Source organism: Aplysia californica, unplaced genomic scaffold (genome assembly GCF_000002075.1).
Source record: "Aplysia californica isolate F4 #8 unplaced genomic scaffold, AplCal3.0 scaffold00088, whole genome shotgun sequence".
In the NCBI taxonomy this organism is placed as follows: Eukaryota; Metazoa; Mollusca; class Gastropoda; order Aplysiida; family Aplysiidae; genus Aplysia; species Aplysia californica.
In genome coordinates, this window is record NW_004797358.1 from 1,375,181 (window position 1) to 1,394,476 (window position 19,296).

The 19,296-nt window shown below is 39.7% G+C and overlaps 1 protein-coding gene across 4 annotated transcripts in view; it reads right to left on the minus strand.

The window, feature by feature from the left end:
• Positions 1 to 16,955, minus strand: part of LOC101851111 (serine/threonine-protein phosphatase 6 regulatory subunit 3) — a 58,072-nt gene extending 41,117 nt beyond the window's left edge. For all 4 annotated transcript variants that reach the window (XM_013080485.2, XM_005094729.3, XM_005094730.3 and 1 more), the window contains exons 1-9: positions 16,771 to 16,955; positions 7,215 to 7,280; positions 6,573 to 6,652; positions 6,011 to 6,097; positions 5,025 to 5,211; positions 4,085 to 4,222; positions 3,326 to 3,391; positions 2,889 to 3,001; positions 838 to 951 (exon numbers count right to left, since the gene is read on the minus strand). In XM_013080485.2, the coding sequence (XP_012935939.1) occupies positions 838 to 951; positions 2,889 to 3,001; positions 3,326 to 3,391; positions 4,085 to 4,222; positions 5,025 to 5,211; positions 6,011 to 6,097; positions 6,573 to 6,652; positions 7,215 to 7,274 (845 nt within the window). In that variant the 5' untranslated portion in view covers positions 7,275 to 7,280; positions 16,771 to 16,955. The remainder of the gene's footprint in view (positions 1 to 837; positions 952 to 2,888; positions 3,002 to 3,325; positions 3,392 to 4,084; positions 4,223 to 5,024; positions 5,212 to 6,010; positions 6,098 to 6,572; positions 6,653 to 7,214; positions 7,281 to 16,770) is intronic.
• Between the last annotated feature and the right edge of the window lie 2,341 nt (positions 16,956 to 19,296).

Consider the following 19,296-nt stretch of genomic DNA (forward strand, 5'->3'; position numbering starts at 1 on the left):
TCCGTGTGCGACACTCCGCCTTTGAAGGGGTTGCACCTTCTGCAGACGAAGCAGTGGGTCTATTTATATCCCCCCGACCCACTGGGGATGTAATAGGGTTTGATACAATAAAACAATAGAATTAGAACATGAATCCTCCATATAGATCTAGATCTAAATAAATCTAGAATCTAGATCTAGATCTAGTAGAACAAGTGAATAGGAATAGATCTAGGCCTTGAACGAGAAATCCGCATCCGATTCTGAATAGAGGGACTCAGCTGAGTCTAAAGATCTAGATCTAGAATTCTAGATTCTAAGTAGATATTCTAAATAATTCACGCACCTGATGAAATGTGTTTTACCAACATTAATATTACAATAGTACAGCACAACCTATAATAGAATAGGAATGTGAATCCTCCATTGAGGTCTATAATGATCTATAAATCTAGATCTAGATCTAGAGTGGTACAAGTGAGTCTGACTTGAAAGAATCCACATGATCTGAACAATCAGCAAACAAACGAAATTCAAAATGGCCGCTCGAGCACAAAACTGAAAGTAGATAATTTAAGTCGTACTTTTTCGTATTCGTATTTCTTCTCAGACAATTATGTCGGAAACGCCGACGTCGGCACGAAAACGAAAGTGCCGACAAAGCCGACGGGAGAAAAAGGGGGCGCTGGCAGTCAGCCAGGCCTCGCACTTCGCACATTGACTAATACAGGTGGGCCTAGCGATAGCATCAGCCGTCTCACGGGTCGGGTCGCGATTGTCGGATTTCAGACGATTGTCGGCAAAAATGCAGGTCTACTTTTCCTTTGTCAACGCATGAAAATCAGACACAGAACTTACCCCTGTCGCCTGACCTCCAGCAGTGTGTGGATAACACAAAGACCGTTGACAAGAACCGATTCATTTTTCTCAGAGTCGAACATATTGGACAGGAGCTGAGACACAGTTTCCTCTCTGAGGACGGTTAAGTAAAAAAATTATTACAATTGGAGCAAAACACAAAGCTCGAATTGAACCAAGTTCACAGAAGTAACAAACATTACACTTTAACCTTATCGATCGCACTTTGTTATCTCTGTCAAACACATCTTTTTAAAAAAAAGGAAAATAACAGAAAAAAAATGAGAGGTACCTCATATAAAAATCACAGAAACAACCTACAATAAAAACAAACATGAATAAGAGAAGAGTAATGAATGAATTGTAACAGAAGTTGACAATAAACATCCAGTTGAAATAGTCAAAGACAGCCACCCACTATCAAGGAGAAAAGTGGCCACCTTTGGCAGAACTGATCAAAACTAGTAAAACCGATACAAGGGCAAAAACAGTTTTCAGGTCTGCATGGAGTATTAAATTCTACAAAGATTATCAGACAAAGACAGTAAGCAAGGGTAAAAGAAAATGAATTGTGTCTGATGAAGAAGGCCAGGTACCGTGGTAAAACAAATCAATGGGGCGTCACCAGTTCATGAACAAGAGATACTTCTGTCATTAGTGTTTATGTTGACGCCCATTGTTACCAACTGGGTGAACAGAGCAGCCACTCTTCTCATTTATGATGCACTTATGGTAAGAGTTGTGGCACGGGGCTCGTGGATTATGATGGTTCACACTTCTCCCTAACCAACAGCTGAAAATTGTTACTGACTGGTCAACTTAAGTTAACAGTTGGAGGGACCTACGCACTGTGATGGTTAGCGATTGGTTCATTCGTAGAACGGACTAATAATGACAGTTGAATGAATTAAGACAGCTCGTCCACAGCGTCAGGGGCAGATAAACAATAATTTATGGCCACACATCCACCACCAAGAGATTTGCAAGACCATCTTTTGACAGATTTTTTTGGTAGTTGGTTGATAAAATATAGTGACCACTGCTACACTGGACTGATTATCGGTTTAAGCAAGGCCATTAATAGAGAAAAACGTAATGGGGGGGAGATTCCAAGTGGCCGTTTATATAGGAAGTCATCTTATACCATGCGTGAAAGTGACAAGAGACGCATTAGCCTGAAAATTCTGTTGTTAGAGAACGAATAGCCTGAAAAGTTCATGGTAAATTCACGCGGCCTGAAGAATGGGGTAGGCTTCTCACTTTTCCAGGGGTGCCATCCATTTTCCAGGGGCATTTTACATTATAATGACAGCACGTGCTCCATTTAAATATATATATACACACAAACAAACACATTAACACAAATATGTAGCCAACATTATATTCAGTCAACAAAATTTCAGTGTGGCACTGGGGTCTTGTGTGACTTACATATTTCAAGCTGTTCTTGTTATACATTTTCTTATTTATATTTTCCCCTCATCATTTTATATATAATATATATAATCTATTTTATAAAAATGAATCCTGCTTCGAGCCTATGAAAGGGCCAAGAACTAGAACCAGAAAATGGACTGTCAAGAACCGGTCTTGGTGTCGTGATTCATTTTCAACTTGCTTCATAAAATGGCATAATACCTGACTCTTAGCGATATGGAAATACAGTAAAGACTATGAAACGAAATGTCTCATAGATATAAATTACTATAAATTACTAGCCTAGCATACCACTAAAAATAAAAAGTTGGGTTTTTTTTTGCCATGTAGCTATTACGTATCTATACTCTCAACAGGCGCTACAAGGAGAAGAGGCAAGTCAACAGGTGGACGTTACGAGCATAAAAGGTTAAGAGCGTCTGTTATAATTTGAGTGAAAAAACTGTGTCTTACTTTATCACAAGGTCTCTAGAAAAGTTTCACCTCTGCCAAAAAGAAAACAAAATACCACTAAAGTCTACTTGACATTATTTCATTCTTTTAAAATCAGTTCTCTCATGTAATCTAGAGAACTTTCAGCTTACAGTTATTGAGTAAAAAAGTATGACTCTTACTGTTCCATGGTGACTAACAAAGGATCAGGCTCTGATGTGTCTTGCTGTTGGATGAACTGCTCTCTGCCCAGACGAACAATATCACACAGAGACTGGGCAGCATTGCAATGAATCTGCAAAGCGTTAAAAAAAAAAAATCACAACAGTAATATAGGATTAAACACTAATACTGCCCATGCAGTTACAGACAAATTTGTAAAATGATAACAAAAGCCCAAAACAGTACATTTTAGCTCTTAAAACGTCTAGAGTGTGATTAAAATTTTTTTTAAATAACAGAGATAAAAGAGCTTTCAAAATTTGAGCAAGTCTCTCACAACAATTTTGATTTCAGTTTCACAGTACATATCCCCTTTGAGTATGTAAGATCACATGTAAAAAGAACTAAATGTTTCATTTTAACCAAATCAAGCACAGATTTAAAAAAGAGTACTTACATCTTCATCTCTATCTACAACAATGGAGTCCACCAACTTCTCTACAATTTTTTCCTCATTCAACCACTGAAAAGGAAGAGGCAAAAGAACACATTTCTCACAATTTATGAAAAGCAAGACCTCCAAAAAAAAAAAAAAAAAAGCTTGAAAATGGAATTAAAACAAAAAATCTTTTTAAGGACATAAACATTGGTGTCCACAGGAAAAACGGGCATAGCTACAAACTGTAAAATTGTGAGGGTGTCAATTTTAAAAGATTGTGGACTCAACTTCATATTTGTTTGATTGATGACTTATTGTTAGGTAAGTTGAATGGGAAATCTAACAACATTAGTCAACCAACAGTTCATCAGAAATACAAATGTGAGTCAACAAGCATTCATAATTGATACCCTCATACCCCCACGATTTTCAGTTTGTGACTATTCCCCTTTTTCTGTGGAACCTCATATATGATCAACTTCATTTATATCCCTAAAGTCAATTATCGCTTGACTAACACTAGGTAACAAGAAGTGTAAACATATTCATTGCAATACTAAATATTTTCTTTAACTATAACTACAGTACTTCTGATCTTCATTCTTAGTTATTATTCCTTAGGGTGATAAAAGGATTTTACACACTAAACCTGACAGCTACATAAGAAGATGGTTATGAATTCTTTCATTCAAGAGCTCATCAGCAAGCCCAGCAACAAAAATTTGTTTCACAATTTCAAAACTACTATCAGTATAAACATGTACAGCAATTGAGTACCTCAATGACATCCCTTCTCGTTTCTGGAGACTCTATACATGTGATCAGCCTCAACAACAGGTCCATCACTGCAGAAGTGCCAATGTGATACAGGAGACGACCAACAAAATCATTTTTTGATTTCAAGTATTCAAATATCTGAGGAAGAGGAACAAAAGTGTAAAAAATCATTCTCAAAGATTGAAATAAAAGTAATGTTAAGGCAACAAACACACTAACAATGCCATCACTTAGAAGCGGCCTCCATGTGATTTTTGGCACACTTTTATTAAATGCTAGGGATAAAGATGACAAATTATTTCCAAATCTCTGGTCACATTCTGTGCGAGGAGTTGGGAATGAGATATGTGTCCTCCTCCTCCCCCCCCCCCCCCCCCCCCCCCCCCCCCGACAGCCTGGCAGGGATCCAAGTAGGTGGCAAACAAAACAGAAATTCACATAACACTAAGATAAACATGCACACTATTTCCAACCTTAGATCATCATCATCACTGACTAAACAATCCCCTTTCTTCTTGTTTCTTTTTTTCTAGAAACATAACAATTTGCACAATGTCAATACATTTTTACAAAACCAAATATCGGCACAAAAATCAGGACACAGGATAAACAGAAAAAAACAAAAACAAAGCAAAACAAACAAGCAAATTCCCAAAAGATTAGAAAATGTCTTCCCAAAAAGATATCTTCTATAAAATTTTAAAAAGCACCACAAACCATAGTGATCTTTTGAGAAAAGTGATGGGGACAACTTGTGCTGCGGATCACTGATCCCAAAATTTGAAAGACGCGCAAATGTTCTTGGATACCAGGGACACTTATAAGTTAATGACAAACACCCATGGACCTGTTACCAACACTTCTTTTGCCTTCCACTCTCCAGTACTGTAAAGTGCCAAGTCTAAGCAAAAAAAAAATATTCCTCAGAATAGTCACTCACCATTTCACTTTTGCGGGTGATGAGAAGACCCATAACTTTGCTGAAGAAGGAGGCTAGCAAAGGATTCAGCGGCTTCTCTCCTTCCAGAAAAGCATAGAGTTTGTCCACCAGATTCTCTTCCCCAGCAAGTTTGTCGTTAATCTGAGACACATCTGAGGTCAGCAGCTCGCAAGCTGTGTTTGGGTATCTGAAAAATACATTTTTTCACATGAACATTTTTCACTGTACTTTCAAGACAAACGTTGCTGCCCCCTCCCCACATTCAGTTCATCCTTGGGTATCTGGTTCAGAGATTTGACATGAAATGTTCATAACAGGGTAACTGTCAAATCAACTTCATAATGGGAAAACTGGTAAAATCCTAACAGTTACAATAAAAAAAATAAGGACAACACTAACCACTTCTACAACCAAACATGACAAATGAGAAAAATAAAGCAAGTAACCTTTTGCCATCTAGCAGTTCATTAAGTTCCCTTTTTTGTTTTCGAAAGTGTTTTGTGGCTCTTGCAACAAAATTATGTCAAATAAATGCCAAAGATTTGATGTTACTAAAGAATAACAAACACAAAAAAGGAGAGATAAGGACGATGGATATCTGATAGGAAAGAAGGGGCAAACCACAGCAGAGCACCCATCAACCATCCCCTAAAGTGCCTTTCAAACAAAGTACACACTGTTCTAATAAAAAAGTGACAGGAAGCAGTTCTCTCTTCAAAAATGGCATTGTGTAAAGAGAAGAGAAATACAAGAGTTCTCTAAACTTAGAGAGGTATCTATAGAATTATTCTGTGTTTTGTCTGACAAGCCTTAACGAATACCTTTTCAGTTTTTCAACTTATTAAATTCATAACATGCTGAGACAAACAAAAAAAGGAAACAATACAGAAGTTAAGAGTCAAACTCTATTAATCATTTAAGAAAATGAGGTACACAGAAGAAAATACTTGAACAATTATTGAACAAGTAAAGCAGATCCCACTTACTTAAACCGCAGTTTCTCATCCATGTCATCTGGTGGGTCCACAGTGATCAACTTGACCATTTCCTCCATATTTTCGGGCAGAACCAAACTGAAAGACAACACAAAGGTAATATAAGAGAACAAGGAATCAAAACACATTGTGTGGCAAAAGGATTGAAGCAAAAGGGGAAAAAAATTATCCACAAGAACCAACTTTTCAAGACAACAAGGATAGCTGCATACCATATTACGTCCACGGAATAAATTTTAAAATTTAAAGTCACCAGCTGTTTAACATAACCCCCCCCCCCAGAAGACATATTACCTCGATACAATATTCGCTATTTGACATTATTTTTAAAAATTACCAAAATCAGTTATTTGGAGTAGATGCCAGTCTTGATTGGGTGTTTCCACTATATCCACTGGGTTCAAGTAAAGGTAAGTGCCTGATGTCACTAGCATTATTGCTAGAAATTTAAACAATGTAAATTACTCAGGAAAAGTTCTAGCCCTGCCACTGACAGTGATAGCCCCCAGGTCACAACATAAGCATGCTCTCATCCTGTTCTGGGCTAACTTACAAATCAATTAGCTTTCTGTTCTGGGCCTTGCACTCTTGCAGGATGTCATCCTCCTCCATGAGCTCTCTGAGCGTGACATCCTGAAATAAAATTTGGGAGGGTGGAAACAATATCTTTAAAAAACCAGCGCAACTGTCCATTCAACAGGAAAAGAATCAACACTCAAGAATATTTAATAAATGCCTCCCACTTTCATTGCAAAATTCACTGGTCCTTTACACTTTAAATCTCCTTGCCTTTCTTACTATGTCCAAATTTTAAAGGGGATGGGGATGAGCATTTTACAGAAAGAAGGAGCAAACCACACCTGAGCACCCGTCAACCACCCAATTATGCCCAAATGTAACTGTTATGATCTCATTAACCAGACTGATATGAACAAAGGAACTATCTTTCTCAAAGCAACTGAAGATACAGACAATAACACCCCCTGCCCCCAAATAAAAAAGAAAAATGTTATACTTTAATTACACTGGGACCAGAGTTCACACAGCAAAAATTATGTTTCGACATTTTTTTGCCCCAGTACAAGCCGACTGGACTACAAACATGGTACTATATCAGTGTTTCAAATCACAAACATTAAGAACTGAGGAAAATCACACTATTTGCAACAGAAATTATATACGTCAAAATAATTACCTCTTTGTCAAGCAAAGTTTCAATGTGAGATGAAGTCAGAAGATTAAACTTCCAAAACATCTTAACCTGAAATAAAGAAAAGGGCATTTGAAAAGAATTAAAATACAGAAAACATACTAGCTAAGAACAAAGTCCACACAAAAGCATTGACAAAATGACACAACCATATTCATTATTATTCATCCTGACCTACCTTTCCCACCCATTCTTAAAGCAAAACCAGAAATCCTGCACAAGGTGTTACTTTCTTGCGCTCTTTTGTGATTCTGCTTTTTAGTTTCAGTAAGTGTTTTACGGCACTTGCAACACAATAAGGTCATATATGTGCCGAAGATTAAAGATGTTACAAGAGAGGAACAAACACACAAAAAAAAGGAGGGAAAATAAAGTATTAAAGACAATAGACGTCACATGTGATAGGAAAGAAGAAGCAGACCACACCAGAGCACCTGCCAAGTGTGTATGTGTTAGGAATGATACCAACAATAACAAATGGTTCAACACAACTGCAAACAACAGCGTAATGCTTATGTGGGCTTTTGTCTATGGCCGGGACAGGCCGGTTCCCGGCTTAGCACGAGATGGGCAACCTCACCTGGCGATATGAGGTAAAATTCCCCCATCATCTGCAAGGATGGGTGTGTATATAATGGGCCAGTAAAAGTGCGGGTTTGTGTACGTGTGTGTAAGACTGTATGGGGAAGAGTAAAGGTGTACAGTACAGATCTAGCTATAAAATACAAATTACAAAGATGACTGGAAAAATGCACAAATAAAAAGAAAAAAAAAAAGGAAATACAGTAACTCCCTTTGGAAGCAGGCCTCAGTGTTGTTTATAAGATGTTGCTGCTACTGTTAACTATTTTTTTTTGGGGGGGGGGGGCTGTAAACTTCAAAGATAAAGATAACCCTACCCCCTCCCCTCCCAAACACACATACATGGGTCTTAGTTTTAGTAAGAGTTTTACAGCACTTACAACACAATAAGGTCATATAAGTGCCCAAGATTAGAGGTATTACAAGAGAGTAACAAACACAAAAAAGGAGATGGGGAGATAAAGACAATAGATGTTTGATAGGAAAGAAGAAGCAAACCACACCGGAGCACCCGCCAACCACCCATCCCTGCATGGGCCCTAATCACAGGATTCCCCCTCAAGACTCCAGAATGAAGGTGGCCTTGGTGAAAGGGTAAGAACAAAACTCCTGGACTCAGAACTGGACATTTTAGGCTCATGCAGTTATTTTGCTGAGATAAACAAAAGAGTAGGGATGCACACACACGCTGACATTATAAGCCAATAATGGCATTCAGTTTTGAATCCTTAGAAAAAAAAATTGTCTGACAAATTAGAGCAAAAAGGTAGCTGTTGAAGGGAACTACCTGAACAAAATCAGAAACCAATTCTAGTCCACAAAACACAGCATGCGTAAACTAAGAGAGCCACAATCATACGCAACCCAATAGAAAGCAAGGGTGTCTGAAAGTGCTAATTGATGAGCATCAATTCAGGACCATTTTGGTAAATGATTTACAGTGCTCACTACAGATATTGTAAGGTCTTGTGATCGCTCGGGACACATTTAACATTTTCAGTTTGGTAGTAATTAATTTTGAATTTTGCCAGCTGACAGATAGCAGTAAAAACAATCCAGGAGTAGTACAGTAGTCTCCGCCTAAACGCACGGTGCTCGTAGGGGGGGGGGGGGGGGGCTCCTTTGCAAAGGGAGAAAGGGACGCAGTCATCTCAATTCCTTATTACTCTTGTGATCTCCCTTGGAGGAGGGGGTCATTTTGGCTGATAATGTGACTACACGTGGCTGTTTTGTGAAGGATTCCCAGACAGGGGTTAAGAATATAAAGGCGTTGAATGGGGGAACAAACTCAAAGTAATGAATATGCACTATAAACGTCGGGAACAGATAGCCTATGAGGAAACTGTTGGTGATATTCATAGAGACGACGGACCAGCCACGTGGCTTTCCAAGCGACGGCCCCCGACCATAAATTCATGCAAAATCATCCCCGAGAAACATTTTGTCTTGTGATTCGTTGAACAAGTACGTTATAAGTTCTTCGAGCGCAGCTTATTAGGCTTACTTGGCTAATCTTTAATCCTATAGAAGCCTGTCTAGTGTTTTACGGCATTTACGCATTTCGTGCATCAGGCCTAGATCTAACTAAACATTACACGCAGTCACTCAAACTCAAACACCAGTCAGAAACCTTCTCTCAAAGATACATTTCCAGTGATCAATCAAAAAACATTTCAGTCCCCCCCCCCCCCCCCCCTAACATTTAACCGACCAGCCCGAGACCGAGACCTATGTGTCAGTGGAAAGTATGGTGCGTAAACGCTGTCCATCATTCTCTTTGTAAAGCATGAGGGACGCTCTCACCAAATATTTTCTAGTAAATTCTAGGCTTGTCTTATGCAGGCTGTGCAGGTTGTCGTGAAAATTTCCCCTTGCCAAGCATATCTTGTCGGCGTGTTTCACGGATCGGAGCGTGCGTTTAGAGGGAGTGACCATGCGTTTGTACGTCTAAATTATATAGTAAAAAACCCGTCAGATGACGAAAGCGTGCGTTTGAGCGGAGCGTGCTTTTGTATGGCGTGCGTTTAGGCGGAGACTACTGTAGTAGGCAGCAAAAAGAGTCAGGAGCCCAGAGATGGGGAGGCAGAATTTGGAAATGAAAGCAGACGACAGAACATGATTAAAGAGCAGGAAAGGTGGTGAAAGAAGAAAATTTTAGAGACCAAAATTCTGCTTTTAGTTTAAGTAGAGGTTTTACGGCACTCGCAACTGCATATGGTCATATGAGCGCCAGAAGTAGGGGTGTTACAAGAGAGTAACAAACATAAAAAGAAGAAGGGGAGATTGTTTGATAAGAAAGAAGAAGCAAACCACACCAGAGCATCCGCCAACCACCCTCGAAAATTTTGCGATGTTGTCAGGTTTCGAACCCGTGACACTGAATGAGAGGTAAAAACTGTACCTCTAGATGGCCCCACGAACCCTGCAAACGTTTACAAATCTTAAAAACTCCCTTAGAATCCCCAACTGTTAAAGATGCGACTCTTAATCTTCTGATAAGACCCAACTAATTTATTGCGTCCAGCAATCCCAGCAGGCCGCCATGGTCACTCAGAACTCAAGGCCCGTGTACTGCAAGCTTTCCTGAACACATGTTTTCTCCGTGAATACCGTGGACGGTGACTCTATCAATAATGAAAATAATGAATAATGCCCTACAAATACATGAATAACACCCTGTCAAAAGTTGATAAGTAATTACGAGCGGTTACCCCCCTTCGAATAACCCTCTGGACGCCATTGTTTATACGATCTGGGGTTGAAAAGAAAATAATATTGATAAATTTCAGAATGTTTTGTGCTCAAATTTTTCTTTTTAACAAGCATAATGGTTTTCATAACTATCAAATAACGATTATTTTTTAAGTAAAATTAAGCTCATTTGAAAGATTTTTGTTAATTGAAAAATGAAAGTCTTGCTTCCTGATAATCCCTTCGAATTCCTCATGTCTAGGTGGGTCAATTTTATTTATTTATCAAATTTCACTGGACGAATATTCAGAGCTACCAGCATGGCATGTTTAGAACGAGACATACACCTCGATTTCGAACCAACGCAGACAGTTCTAGACAAGCACAAACAGACTGACCTACACACATTTCAGCTGCGGAAATACGGGATCCGGAGACACTCGGCGCACATACACCAAGCGGAGCCGGTCGGCAACCATACAAATGCAGGACCCATTGGAAAGCAAGGATGTCAAAATACGCAAAATCGGGATGCATACATTTGGTGCCCGTGGAATTGGGGTTAATCTTGGTCCAACAAAGCAGGGAATAGGTTTTTATGACTTGTAGGCGTTTATCATAATCTTAGTTACCCCTTCTGCATATTCTGTTACGAGACAATGAATGACATTGATGCTTTTACAGCAGTTGGAAGTAGAGTTTATGTTGCAGCAAATTCAAAGCTGTCTTAAGGTTTTTAGTTTAGTTTTAGTAGAGGTTTTACAGCGCTCGCAACTGCACAAGGTCACATGAGTGCCAAAAAATTAGAGGTGTTACAAGAGAGTCACAAACATAAAAATGAAAAAGGGGAGATAAGGACGATAGATGTTCGATAGGAAAGAAGAAGCAAACCACACCAGATCCACCCACGTGTTAAGGTTTCGGCTGGGTCAGAGTATGGTTACAGTACAAACGATATGGGTAGGGCATGGGTAAGATACTAAGATTAACCCAGGAAGCCCTTCGGCCCTATGCTGAGCCATACTTTACTTTACTTTACTTTTCCGATCCAGCGGCCATTTGGGTTCTAGCCCTTCGGTCTGTCGATATGGCAAAGAATTGACAGGTTTTAATCAGCTGTGCTTTGTCGCTGTATAGAGTGTTTCCGATGTCTGGGGAGGCAGGTAGGTAGGTGCTACGCAGGTCACAAAGTGCAGGGCAGTTAAAGAGGTGGTGTGGTACTGTTTCATCCTGGCAGTCGCACAACGGGCAGTCGGGTGGGGTATCCTTGCGGATCCTATTAAGGTAGGAATTTAGTGGTATGTGTTGTGTTCGCAGGCGAAATATTGTGACTTGTTCTCTTCTACTCAGGGAATTTATTGCATCTTTAGAGTATGCTGAGCTATAAATTGTCCTACATTTTCAATAGCAGTATTAGCAGGTCAGCTGATATCCCCCTGCGAAAACCGCATGTTTACAACCAATCCGCCGTGGCGCCCAGGTATTTGGGAGGATTACATGTACTTCCAGTAAAATGTTGAGTATTTTCAGGATTACGGGTAAAGGAAAAGTTACCCTTGCCTTACTGACTCTACCCCTAGCTCTAGTGACCAGGTCTAGCATAGACATAGGTCATGTGAATAACTGAAAGGTAGCCATTATTCCCACCCTGAGTGAAATAGGATTTTCTCTTATTCCCACCCCCCTGAGGGGATTTACGAATATTTTACTCGATTTTTTTTTATCTATTAGGTGTGTTTTTACATGTGTGCTGATTTAGTTTTACTTTCATTCATATTTTCGGCCTTTTTCTTTGCTTTCAATGAGATTTACTTGATAAGACAGAAAGCATTCAAAAACTAAAACTAATGTTTTTCCCCTAAGCATAATTAGCACTCTCATTTGAATGTGCTCAATATTTCCACACCCAGCATAAAAATTGTACAGGCGTACTACATCTAGATCTACTTAGGCTAGATCTGCCAGTGTTTGTGTCTAATTCTCACCCCAGGTTTAGAGGTCGGCCTTCAGCCTGTATTACATCAATAAAACATCTAGAATCTAGATCTAGATAGGAAAGATGAGAAGTGACCCGACCCGGGTGGGAATAACTAAAAAAAATTATTCCCACTTACTCACTTTCTAACTGAAAATACAGAGCACGATTTTGAAAAAGCTCACAATTTCCCCCTCTCCTGGGTCCTGCTACCCTCAACCCTTCCTTCATTATTATTTCATAAATTAAACTGCTTCTCTTCAGTCAGTCCAGTATATTTTTTGAAACGTCAAATTAGCTCGAAGTAGTGCCTAATACTAATAGACTAACTCATTAAGACAGTCGTAAATTAAGTTGCTTTGGTACTTTGGTTGTTCGTGTCTTTGTTTTCGTTTTATGTTGTTTTTGTTTGAAGGCATGGGGGGGGGGGGGGGGGGGGTTAACTCTTGTCCTGCGTCTGTGCTGAGATGCGAATCTTATCAGCAACCAATTACGTCGGATGTTCCGGGCAGGTCGCCAGGGTCATTCAGTGTGTACTGTTGGTGTACAGCGCGCGCGTCGGGAAACAAGTGTTTTCGTGGGAGTGTGTTAATTTAATAATCGATGATGAAAATAACGCTCTATCTTTCATAACTTTCAATTTATAAAGTGTTACATTTATAAAGTGTTACAAACACATGAATAATCCCCTCTCACAAACTGATAAGACATTACGAGTAGTTACGCCCATTTGAATAACCTGTCTAGACGCTCTTGTTGTTATGAATGACCTGAGGTTCGAAAGGGGATAATATAGGTCAATTTCCTAATGTTTTGCACTCAAATTGTTCTTTGTACCTGCATAACAGTATTCAAAACTATCAAACAAGCTTATTTTTTATTAGGTAGTATCATTTCATATAAAATCAAGCTCATTTGAAATATTTTGTACAGAAAAGTGGAAGTCTTGTTTCCTGACTATCCTTTCGAGCTCGTCATGTTAAGTGGGTCAATTTCTTCTATAATTTCTTCATTGGACGAACATCTAGAGCTACCAACTTGGCGTGTTTTGAATCAGACGTATGCCTCAATTACGAACCAACGCAGGTGGTTCTAAAAGAAGGCCACAAACTCAGTCAAACTCAAGCAGACTGACACACACACACTTGACCTGCGTGAATGGGGATCCGACTCGGGACCCGAATTTCACGTAAGATGATGCGCGGTGCGCGTGCGCTGAGACAGGGGCTAGACTGACTCGGGACCAGAACGTAGGCGAGGTGCCGAAATAAACTTATCGGGCGACATAAACCCGGCCCCCGCAGGACGAGGGTTAAAAGTAGAGTATCAGCACTTGACTTGCAATACAATCAGGTCATGATGCAAGTAGGCCTACCAAAGACAGATTAGAGGTGATACAAGAAAGTAACAAATGATAAAAGGAGGAAGAGAATAAGGACAGTATTAGGAGGCTAAGCCTTTATGAATTAATGTTTGATTGTGACAGGAAAGAAGGAATCCCACTTCCAAAGTAAAGCATCTTTTGCAATCATCAAAGTAGAATCTTGGGCAATTTAGTAGTTCCGTTCATTAAAGTCAAGAGCAGGGGGGTTCCAGGGGGGCTTGCCCCGTGACCTAAAAAAAATTATGGAGGTGGGGGGGTTCAGGGGGGGCATGCCCCCCTGAATTTTTTTACCATAATTTGATGTGTTTTGCAGTTTGGTTGCATCCCTGATCTTTGTGTAGCCTATTTGGTCATCAAGACTTCTGGATTTCTTCTCTGAATGTAAACAAAAGGATCGTGGACTTTAACGAATGGAGCTACAAGATCACCGAAACTAGGCCTACTTTCTCTTCAACTTTACAACATCATCATATTCATGGACAGTTATCCACACAAAAACAACAGATCAAAATGGTTCAGTCTCAGTTAGCCTAGAATAAAACCAATGACCAATGTGACATGTGGTATGTGCAATTTACGGGAGGACTTCCGTAACGAGCGACCACTATTGTAAGACAGATCAGAATTGAGGGCTAGGGGTAGGGGTAGATCTAGGGGTAGGGTTTGGGTTAGGGTTAGGGTTAGGGTTAGACCTCTTCTTTATTGTGTTTGAAGGGGTGGTCGCTCGTTACGGAAGTCCTTCCCAATTTACTTTCATATGTATCATATTGTTTAGACTATCAATCAAAAGAAAATTTAGAAAAATAAAGTAAAGATAATAAAGTAAAGTAAGGGTAAAAAGGGGTTGTAGCAACTTTGAACAACAATGCAACAGCAATCAGCAATGTAGCCTATTCCTCATGAAATATACTATCTAGATCTAATGGCCACCTCTATTCTCACCCGGGGTGAGAATAGTGCAGGCGAGTCTTTTGGCTATTCTCACCCGGTGCGCGTTCACTATTATAGCCTAGATCTTGGCCAACAAATATTGCGTTAACCCTTAACCACAGAATTCTACACTGTGATAACAGAAAAATTGTAGAATTCTGTGCAGTGAACAAACGTTCCATTACAACTGTAGCCTACTAAAACGTACAATTTTGTCTGTGGGCAGTGGAGAGAGTAGCAATGACAATGAAAAATTAAATTTTCATCCGAATTGCTTAAAAATGGGCTTAAATGAAACTAGAGTAAATTCTAAGAACTGTGGTTTTTAAATTTTAAAAATCCATTGATAAATAAAAAAGTTATTGGGATTTTTGTTTGCAAAATGTTGGAGGACCTTCATATAGGAAAAAATCGCCAAAATGTGGGACATGTTTTGATGTATTTTGAGGAAAAACTGTTCATAAGTCAGTAATGAATTGGAGCATATGAATGAAACTTGGCATCTCCATGTGATTTTTAGTGCCAAATCTAGTTCTGCTATCACTTTTTCGTTGTCTTCATTACTTTGGATCTTAAACACTGATATTTGCGTGAAATTTGTTGAATTGTGTGACATCGTTTTTACCGCGACGCGATTACCCCTTCTAAAACTCAGTAAAGCGCTATCGGGAAAACCCGCGATGTAGTCATCGGTGACCCATTTGGTTATAGGCAGCCAATCACATGCCGCCTAGCGATCACGCGCCTCTTGCATGTCGGCACCTCGCGTTTTGAATGCGCGATTAAGTTTCTAGATCTAGTGTTTTATCAATGGGTGGGTGGTAATTTTAAGTTGGTACGGAAAATCTACTAAACGCAGAGATCTGAAATTTTACAGCAATAAAGAAGACATGTGGGGCGCTTGTGTGGTCGGCGATCAACCCGCTGCTCCGCTTAGTTTTCGAACTGCAGAGGAAATTCTCACAAACACGGCAATATCTCCGGTTCTAGTAATCGTTCGGGATTGGACACTGGCATGTCGTTAGTTTAACCTTTCCTCTGGTTGGTTGCCGAGTTTCATTGATTTTCGTCCAGGAGTTTTCCCGTAACTAAACTTAGAAGAGAGTCACTTCTGATTCCGAGCGGCCCAAAAAATACCCCTCGCGCGGAGGCCGATTTCCGGCACAAGGCGCAGCGGGCGATTGGCATTGCTAGAGAGAGAGAGAAAGAGAGAGAGAGGGGAGTAGCGCGAGAACTTCCGGTCAAAACAAAATGGCGACCCGTGTAGTTCGGCTCGATTCGAAAAGTTAAATAGCCGTAGCATCTTTGTAGACAACCAAATTAATTTACTTTTGTGTTTTAACATCATTTTTTAACTTTGTTTTGGTCAATTTGATCGTCCACACCAATAGACAGTATTCAGAAAGAGACAGAGAGAGAGAGAGGGGAGGAGTAGATCTGTCTTGCGAGAACTTCCGGGCAAAACAAAATGGCGACCCGCGTAGTTCGGCTCGATTCGAACAGTGAAATAGCCATAGCATCTTTGAAGACGATCGAATTAGCTTACTTTTGTGCTATAACGTAATTTTTTCTTGGCTTTTATCAATTTGATCATCCACACCGATAGACAGTATTTTAAAATGAGGAAAAGCAGGTCTTGTTTCGCACCGGGTGAGAATAGCCTACGCTGGCAAGTCTCAACCGGGGTGAGAGGTAGATCGTTTTTCTATTCCAGATCTAAAATAGCTCTTCATGTATGAATACCATACTGCACAGGATGAATCATTGCAATTTATTCCCATAAATGCACGCCTGCACGGCAACTGAAAAAAGACAAAGTGAAGTTGTCAGTGGGAGAACTGACAGAAAGAACCGAGTCGAGGACATGAACGTTGGTCTGCGGAGTGCACATCAAGTCACAGTCACGTAAACGTAAAGCACAACAAAAACAGAGGCAGAGAACGGCAACGATACAGTGCTCAAAATACACGTTCTCGTACCTGTTGTCAATATGAATAGAGTAAAATATACGGGAAATGTTCTCTACAACATTTGTAGATTATACAATGAGCTCTTGATTTCTCTGAAACTCTTGTACAGAAGTAAACACAGGCGGGAACAAAACGCAGAGAACAAAATGGCTTCCAAAAATACAGCTCTCGTTACTGCCCATTATGTTCCGGGAGATCGCGAGACTTCACTAGGCTAGCGGTGAGCAGTCAATCTACTATTATTTACGGTGTATTCAGAAACTATAACCCTTGTAGGCTATTGTTAATAAAAGAAGTGGTTTTTTTTATTAATCGTTCGAGTATCGTATGCATGTTTCTCCAAATTAACCACTTTTTAAAGTAATAATATTCGGGTGTTATGGGGTAGAATAGGGAAGCAATTGACATTAAACGGTCTGTTCTCCCCTCTGTTAATGGTTTTGGTTGCATTTTCAGTAGGATGTTTCTTCATTTACTAGCCAGTATCCCATAATCTGTTTCTTTAGCTTTTCTTTTAGTAATAGGCCTATTCCTTCTCCACATAGATGTTGATTGCCACCAGAATGTATCCTCCCCCCCCCCCCCAAAAAAGGGCAGTACGTGCTACTGCACTGAAGTTGTCTTTAGGGCATTCCCAAAGGGGGAGGGGGGATATTAACATGTTCTTATACACAGTAAAATTGTAAATAGGCTGATTTATCAATGTCACGCTCATACTTTGCCGGAACAACCGAGGGGGGACTGCTGCTTTTTCTTTCCTCATACTTACTATCGTCATTTTCCTCTACTTCTTTTGTATGTTTGTCACTCTCTTGTGAACTGCTATTCTCGGGGTGCCATAATAAAGTCAAAGCAAACTTTGTGTTGTTGAGGCTAGAGAGGTGAGCTGAGTACGCCTGATTTCCCGTTTGGACATCTCCGTTGACATTCACCCCTTGGCGCTCATATTACCCGATGCAGTAGGAGCGCCGTAAAACCTTTCTAAAACAAAACAACAATTACAACAAAACAACAGCAGAATGTATGAAGATATTTCTTTATTACACCTTCACCTGTCCGACAAGTTTCTGATATGCCAAAAATATATATGCTTCTTTTGCTAGGTTCTCTAAATTCCCTTTTTAGTAGTAAATTGTAGAGTTCCCACATTCTATGTTCCCATTTTTAAACAGTTCCTTCTATTCTTTAGGTGGCTATGGTCTGACTTCAACCCTCCCGAGGAAATTTGGTTGCCGTCGTCATCAATAGCCTTCCTCCGTGATGTAGGCCTACTTGAATGGCAACATGACAAAAAAATAAGGGTAAGACCATCCAGCACTTGCGCGATGTTCTTTTCACCCAGACCAACCCAATCTAGGGTAGAATCTAGTTTCATCACCTCTATTCCTCACTGACAGATGGTTATATCCAAAATCTAACCCAGTGCAAGCGCAAAAAGGGTTCGTGTTCAACACGAAACAATGACTCCTAAACTAAATTATACTAACGAACACATGGCCAGGTTTTGAGAGATATTTGTGACTTCTCTGTTTCCCAATCTGTTTGAAAACATAGTAATAGATTCTGTTTATTCCAGAGACCATGATATTCTCCATTCATTTTTTTATTCAATACATGTCCAACTTACCAATATTGATGCACCTCAATACATGTGCACTTTTTTTTTTTTACGTTTCTTTGATTTCACACATTTCTTTGCCAAATCTGGCTTTTTTAAAGTCTGTTTCGAGTGACCATATCTTGGCGACTTTTAGCATAAATGACATAGATATTAATAAATGTGTCATTCAGACTATGCAGACTTTATTTAGCTTTAAATGGACACGCTGTATGAGTGGATAGTGCATGGCGTTTTTAAAGTTGCTTTTTTTACGCCACTATATAGACATGCGCGCGCGCGCACACACACACACACACACACACACACACACACACACACACACACACACACACACAAATATACACACACAGGATTTAATTACTGTAAACAGATGAACATATTGATACAATAGCGGCCATTTAACCCTTTGACGACGCGCATAGCTGTTTTAGGCCACTTTCTTTTTTTTTAAAGCATAACTTGCTTTTTCAAAAGGAGTTTTAAATTTTGTTAGCGTTATCTGAAACTTGAAAAGGCAGACAATACCAGCGTGCTATAAAATGATAGTGATAGGCAATTTCGCATTTCTGATTCGTGTATGATGGTTCAAATGAGTCTCAACATTGCCTTAATTGCTCTGCTGCTGGTGGAACCTTTTGTTATTATTATGTGTCTGCTACGTCTTTAAAGAGTTAAAACAGGGGAAAAGTTTGTGACTGTATCGAAGCTTCATTATCCAGCAGCTGATAGGCAGAGAAGTTTTCAGTGTGGCATAAACCTGTCTACAGGCTCAAACTTCTTTTCTAGCAATTCTTACCTTGTAGGAATAATCAAGTTTGCGCCGTTATTCAGGTTTTTTTTAATTTTGCTGTGCGTTAATGTGTGTGTGTGTGTGTGTGTGTGTGTGTGTGTGTGTGTGTGTGTGTGTGTGTGTG